Consider the following 6,734-nt stretch of genomic DNA (forward strand, 5'->3'; position numbering starts at 1 on the left):
GTGATCCCCTCGCTACAATACAGAGAGGCGACAAGGGGAGGTGATCACTTTCCCTCTCCGTTCATGCGGCTCCGGCGTGTAGGTAGTAGGGTAGTTTTTTTTTGGCGGCGCCGTCGATGTGGAGGACGCGTTGTCGTGGCAGAACAAAGGTGTTGGTGCCTTGTCTCATGCTCGACGAGGCTCTTGCTGTGGAGCCGGCAAGTGTCCGGCGGTGTGATCCGGCGAGGTGGCGTGCTTGGGGTAAGGTCGTTTGCGGCGGAGGCGGTGACCTTTCTTTGGACCATTTTGTCCTCCTGCTCCATCTCCATCCCAATGAGGTATTGCTCTGGCCTTGCCATGGGGTTCGCGGAGGAGGTTCAACAGCCATCCGGCGGTCTTCGTTGGGAGCGGTGGGTGCATGTTTCTAGATCGATGTCAAGCTTCACCGGCCTTAGATCGAGACTTCCCGACTGCATGTGCATGTATCACCGCAGGATTCAAGGTCTTGCCAGCTCAGGTGGAGCGGCGCGTCTTCGTCTCGTGTCGATGGTGGTTTTCGTCGTTTGCTGGTCAAATGACCTGGTCGTAATTTCTTTTACTGATGAGGTGCTTTGTACTGCACATGAAACTTTAATATAATCCTGGGACCTTTTAGCCAAAAAAATCTCCAAGTCTCACATTTTTTGAGAAAAAAAAACACGTTAGTGGAGTCTGCTTTTTGTTTTTTGTTTTTTGTTTTTTGTTTTTGAGGGGGTTAGTGGAGCTGCTGCTGCTGCTAATGCGCGTACACATGCGACGAGACGACCGCAAATCGTCCATTCGAGGTCCACAAAGTCTCCACTACTTCCTGTCTGCTTCATTCCTTCTGTCTCTGGCTCTCTGTGGCGACTACGGTGGTCTCCTCCCAATCTGCAACGGCGAAGGTACTCTTCCTTCTACTCGTCTCCTCCCGCTACTCCTCTGTTCCTTGGATCTAGTTAGCGCACAGCTCTCTCCTTTTTTCCTTTCTTTGTGGTTTTGATGTTTCAGAGTTCGATCCGTTCCGTTGCTCTTCTTCAGCTCCTGCTCTCGGTTGACCCAATCCAGGTGATGCCTTTTTTTGTGCCGTCCGCCACAGGTTCAACTTTTGCCCATCCCGAAACCGATTGTGCTCCCACCACGGCCGTGTGTGTAGATCCAGAGCAAGGGGAGGGTCAGCTCTTGCTCCATCTGTTTCTCCCCTCCTTAATCTCTTGTTGCTATTTTTTACTGTATAAATATATTGCAGTAAATTAAGGTGTTAAAAAATGTACATTTGGAAAAGAAAAAAGGAATAAGTAAGATAAAATAATGCAAAGAGGAAAAATGGTCAGTGGTCAGAGCTTGGTATCTGAAAACAAATAATCAGATCATGCTTTTCCAAACAAATTAGTGGAGTATCTGAAAACAACTAGTATGCCCGGTTTTTCCAAACAAAACCAGATCATGCTTTTCCAAACAAATTAGTACTACCGCGAGCTGTTACTTTCACGAAACACAAATTTCCAGCTTTTGCTCGTCCGGTGGTTCTCTGTAAACAGTTAGTCTGGTTTTTGCTGAATCGGATATGAATTTATTATGTGCAGAATTGGATCTGTTCTCCACTAGTTCATCTTGGGTTGCTGTTGCAAATTGGATTTGAAGGAGCTGCTATTCAAGGTACCCTTCTTCTGCTTCTGCTTCTGCTTTGGAAAGAAGCAATGCATATGCGCTATGTTTACGGTCACTTTCACCAACCAATCAGGTTCAGGTTTTGCTCATTCTGTCTTTTGAAAACCATTACGTTTGCATTACAGAATTTCGACCCAAGGACAATGCTATAGTGGTGTGTATCAAGTGCAAAGAAAAATAAAAAAAATCGAGATATGGAGGCCGCCGCTGGGGCATTGAGCCCTGTCCTCCGTAAGCTCGGTGAGCTGCTCGTAAGAGAATACAACCTGGAGAAACGAGTAAAGAAAGGCGTACAATCCCTCCTTACGGAGCTGGAGATGATGCATGCTGTACTCCGTAAGGTTGGCGAGGTGCAGTCGGACCAGCTCGACGAGCCGGTCCGGATTTAGGCTGGCAAGGTGAGAGACCTCTCTTGCGACATGGAAGACGCTGTTGACGACTTCTTGGTGCGCGTGGATGAGGGTTCAAGCAGCAAACCAACGAGCATGAAGAATCGAGTCAAGAAGTTTCTCAAAAAGACCACCAAACTGTTTGGTAAGGGCAAAGCACTTCATCAAATCTGTGATGCCATTGAAGAAGTTCAAGATCTTGCCAAGGAGTTGGCTGAGCTGCGTAAAAGGTACGAGCTTGACATGTTTAGCTCTACCAACGTTGCTACCATTGACCCTCGTGTGTTAGCTCTGCAAAAAGATGTAGGGGAGCTTGTTGGACTTGACCACACAAGGGATGAGCTTATCAAAACACTTATTTCTGAGGATGGGACTTCTAAGAAGCAATTGAAGAAAATCTCTATTGTTGGTGTTGGTGGGCTGGGCAAGACAACCCTCACCAAAGCAGTTTTTGAGAAGATCAAAGCCCAATTTGATTGTGCAGCTTTTGTCCCAGTGGGTCAAAATCCAGATATCAGGAAAAATTTCAAAGACCTACTCTATGGCCTCGACAAACAGAAGTTCAAAGACATTCATAATACAACAAGGGATGAGAAACTACTCATGGAGGAAATCAGTGAATTCCTTGTGGATAAGAGGTATGCATCACATAGCGCTTGTCTTTGTTTTTATATTTCAAATATGTGTGACGTAGCCAGATATATACTGAATTTCATATCTTCAATTCCATTTTCTTATATTTTTATACTTATAGTCGTTTGTTTCTCCGTAAGCAAATTATATTTCTTTCTTTCTTGTGCATGCATCTTATTTTCGTTAGTACTTTAGACTTATAACTTACTTCTGCTGCATTTCTTAACATTTTTGCATGCATATAGTTAGTGACTGAATAATTCCTGTGGTTTGCTTAGTACCTTAGAATTATCTTTGTTGCAAGATTCAGTTGTATATAATTTGACTTGCCAACTTATGATACTAAATAACTGACATAGGTACCTCATTGTAATTGATGACATATGGGAAGAAGAAATATGGAGATTTATAAATTGCGCTTTGTGGAAAAACAAACTCCATAGTCGGGTAATCACAACAACTCGCAATGTGAGTGTGTCTGAAGCATGTCTCTCTTCCAGTGATGACATGATTCACAAAATGAAACCTCTTTCTGATGAAGACTCGCGGATACTCTTCCATAGAAGAATATTTCAAAGCGAGGAGAAATGTTCGGAAGATTTGCGGGTAGTATCGACAAATATATTGAAGAAATGTGGTGGTGTACCATTAGCCATCATTACAATAGCTAGTCTCCTGGTTAGTGGCCAAAGGATAAAGCAAAAAGATGAATGGATGCATGTGCACAATTTGATGGGCCGTGGAGTTACACAGGGTGGTATTGTGAAGGACATGAAGAGGATATTATCACTCAGCTATTATGACTTGCCATCACATTTGAAGACATGTTTGTTATATCTAAGCATCTTTCCTGAAGACTTTGAGATTGTGAAAGATTGGTTGATATGGAGGTGGCTTGCCGAAGGTTTTATCCATTGTGACAAAAAAGAAACCAGCCTATTTGAAATCGGAGAGAGCTACTTCAACGAGCTTATGAACAGGAGCTTGATTCAGCCAGCAAATATCAACGAGGAAGGAACGGTAACAACTTGCCGTATACATGATATGGTGCTTGACCTTATATGCTCGTTGGCAAGCGAGGAGAATTTTATCTCTATATTGGATAATGCTGAGTGGCATGCACCTAATCTGCAAAGGAAACTTCGCAGGCTATCACTTCATAATATCAAGGCAAAGGTTCAGAACCATCAGTTTGATAGCACTAGCCTATCAAAAGTGAGGACCTTTGCTGTTTTTTCTCCCGTTACCTGTGATTGGTTGCCATCTCTCTCAAGCTTCCAATTTTTACGTGTGCTGGATCTTGGAAATTGTGACAGCCGTAAAAGTAGCTCTGGTATCACCCTCAAATATGTAGGAAATTTAATTCACCTAAGGTACCTAGGGCTCAAGGATGCAGATGTTTGCGAACTCCCAATGGACATAGGCAAGTTGCAGCTTTTACAGACACTGGACATAGAAGGAACTCGTATAGAAGAATTACCTTCAACTGTTGTACAGCTCAGAAATTTGATATGTCTATGTGTCAATTATACGGTGAGGCTGCCAAAAGGAATGGGGAGCTTGATGTCCCTTGAAGTGCTGCAACAAGTAGGCTTATCCTCATCTCCTCACATTGTGGAAGAGCTGAGTCATCTAACAGAGGTTAGGACACTCAGTGTTGACTGTGCTAACATGGACGAGGATCTGATTGATATATTAATCAAGTCTCTAGGCAACCTGCACAAATTGCAAAATCTGTGTATTGTTGATGGTGGCAGATTGAATGACCGCATGGGTGAGAGCTGGGTGCCCCCTCCAAACCTCCGTAGTTTTGATTCATGGTACCCCGCTTCTTCTTTGTGGTTCTCACGACTTCCAAAGTGGGTTAATTCAATGTCGCTTCCCCACCTCTCCACCCTGGTAATATATGTGGAAGAACTCCAAGGGGATGACATTCAGATCATTGGGATGTTGCCTGCTCTTCGGTTTCTGCGGCTGCGTGCAAGTCGCGTGATGGGAACGTTGGTTGTGAGGGCCGATGCATTCCCATCTGCGAAGTGCTGCATGTTCAGAGGGTTTCCGACGGCGCCATGCCTTTTTCCACCTGGAGCTATGCAAAGGGTCCAGCGCCTTAAGTTCGTGGTCTCTGCATCATCGATCGAAAGTGGTGACGTTGACTGCGCCCTGGGGCACCTCCCTTCTCTCGAGCACCTTCAGGTTTGTCTGCAGCGTGAGAATTCCAGCGATGAAGAGATTGAGACAGCCAAGGCTTGGCTAAGGCGCGCAGCAGAAGCCCATCCAAAACGTCCCACCATTGAAATCAAGCATAACTATTGGGAGCTGACCTTGTAGTGACATACCTCTGCGGCCTTGCCACTGGTAAGGTCTAATCATCTGAGCAACCATGAATCCCCTATTCCTGAAAATGCTCGTTACCATATTGTCTGATTTATCTCTCTTAGTTTCCCGGTTTCAGGCCTTCAATGAAATCCTGGAGTCAGGTACTGTTCCAACACTACGGTATATAGGCAACAAACAATTCACTGCACCACTGCAGGTAGCAGGCTAGCAGCAACTCATGTGATTCGTGTACGGCTATAGCTCCAAATAACGAGGGCTCATTCTCTCCACCTATGTTCGGATTCTGTCCTTTGCTAGATAGAGGCTTCCGCGTGTACGTAGTTCATGATGTACTAGTTATTTTTCCGCATATGCTTTCAGCAATGCAGTACCGCAGGCTGTTCCTGCCTTGTTATATAGTTCCTTACTTATTGTCACTGCTTAATTTCCTTGGGTCGGCTATAATTGGGACTCCTTTTTCTTTATCCAGTCAAGACTCGTAAAATAATAGGTTACATTCCGATGTCCCTCTTCAATTTGTAATGCTACCTCCTCTACATTTTAATTTCTTCATTTGCTTGTTCACATAGAACAGTGTTATGTTTTTATTGGCTTATTAATGAAGAGCACCTGGGTAGTTGGTTCAACTGCTGTTGTAGCTTCTACTATGATTTACCAGACGGAGGCTTCTGCATGTTGTTCATGATGAACTGGATTAGTTGTGTTCTCTGCGTATTCTTTCAGCAATGCAGTGCCTTACTTAGTTCCTAATTGTACTGCTTGATTTCCTTGTGTCGGCTTTAACTAGGACCCCATTTCCTTTTATTCAACCAAGAGCAAGATTCGTAGTACAATGAAATGTTGCATTGCGTTGTGTACGGTATTCCGAGGCCCCTCTTCATTTTGTAACGTTGCCTCTACGTTATAATCTCTTCAGTTGCTTGCTCACATACAACATTGTTTTGTTTTGATTGGCTTAGCGAAGAGCACCTGAGTAGTTGATTGGACTCCTGTCCACAGTCGTAGCTTCAGATTTGCTTCATGCATGTTGTTCGTTCAGTGCTGAAACCAAGAACTGTTCCACGCGGCTTCACCTTGTCTGTAACTTAGCAGAAGAAAATAGAAATCGACAGTTGCATCTCTCAAAGTTCGCTTCCTCAGCCTGCTGCCCACGTTCTGATTCTGACGAGCTGCACATCCACACCAAGAATGAATACTACATCTGCCGTCCATGGAGATGGGTCGCCGCCGACTCTGATGGGGATTCCGCCGGCTTGCTGCAGCCTCATATTGCAGTTAGACCTGTAGCCGAACAGAACAGGTAAGGTGAACTAGTCTTGAGAGGCACACCATCAGCATCAGGGCTCAAGCCAGATGGTGCACTAGCATTCAGAATGAGCACTACATCGGCACCAAACAGGTCTTCAGAGAACTGTGGCCGTCTCTACCGCAGGTGCCGGCCCAAACTGAAAATGAATCGACTTCTGTTGGATGCAAATGCTGCTAGTGTTAGATACCATTACGGCCTCAAGGTTACACGTGTAGACAAGTGCAGAACTGGTGACTACAAGTCTGGTACATAAGAAATTTACAGCATGCATGCTGTATGCAAAAACCCACAGCAGCAAACCATCACACCGGCAGCACAGGTTTCGCATTACATGAACAATTGCAAGTACTCCGTCTCTTTTGGTTTTCCATTCGGCAACTACTTTGTAGATCATC

The 6,734-nt window shown here is 44.7% G+C and overlaps 1 protein-coding gene across 1 annotated transcript; it reads left to right on the forward strand.

Moving 5' to 3' along the window:
• Positions 1-601: 601 nt before the first annotated feature.
• On the forward strand, positions 602-5,660 carry LOC123159702 (disease resistance protein RGA5). Its single transcript, XM_044577519.1, has 5 exons — positions 602-902; positions 1,584-1,656; positions 1,794-2,695; positions 3,050-5,048; positions 5,132-5,660. Exons 3-4 carry the CDS (start codon positions 2,088-2,090, stop codon positions 5,019-5,021), a joined length of 2,580 nt encoding a protein of 859 aa, XP_044433454.1. The 5' UTR covers positions 602-902; positions 1,584-1,656; positions 1,794-2,087; the 3' UTR covers positions 5,022-5,048; positions 5,132-5,660.
• Positions 5,661-6,734: the final 1,074 nt, after the last annotated feature.

Source organism: Triticum aestivum, chromosome 7B (genome assembly GCF_018294505.1).
Source record: "Triticum aestivum cultivar Chinese Spring chromosome 7B, IWGSC CS RefSeq v2.1, whole genome shotgun sequence".
Lineage (NCBI taxonomy): Eukaryota > Viridiplantae > Streptophyta > Magnoliopsida > Poales > Poaceae > Triticum > Triticum aestivum.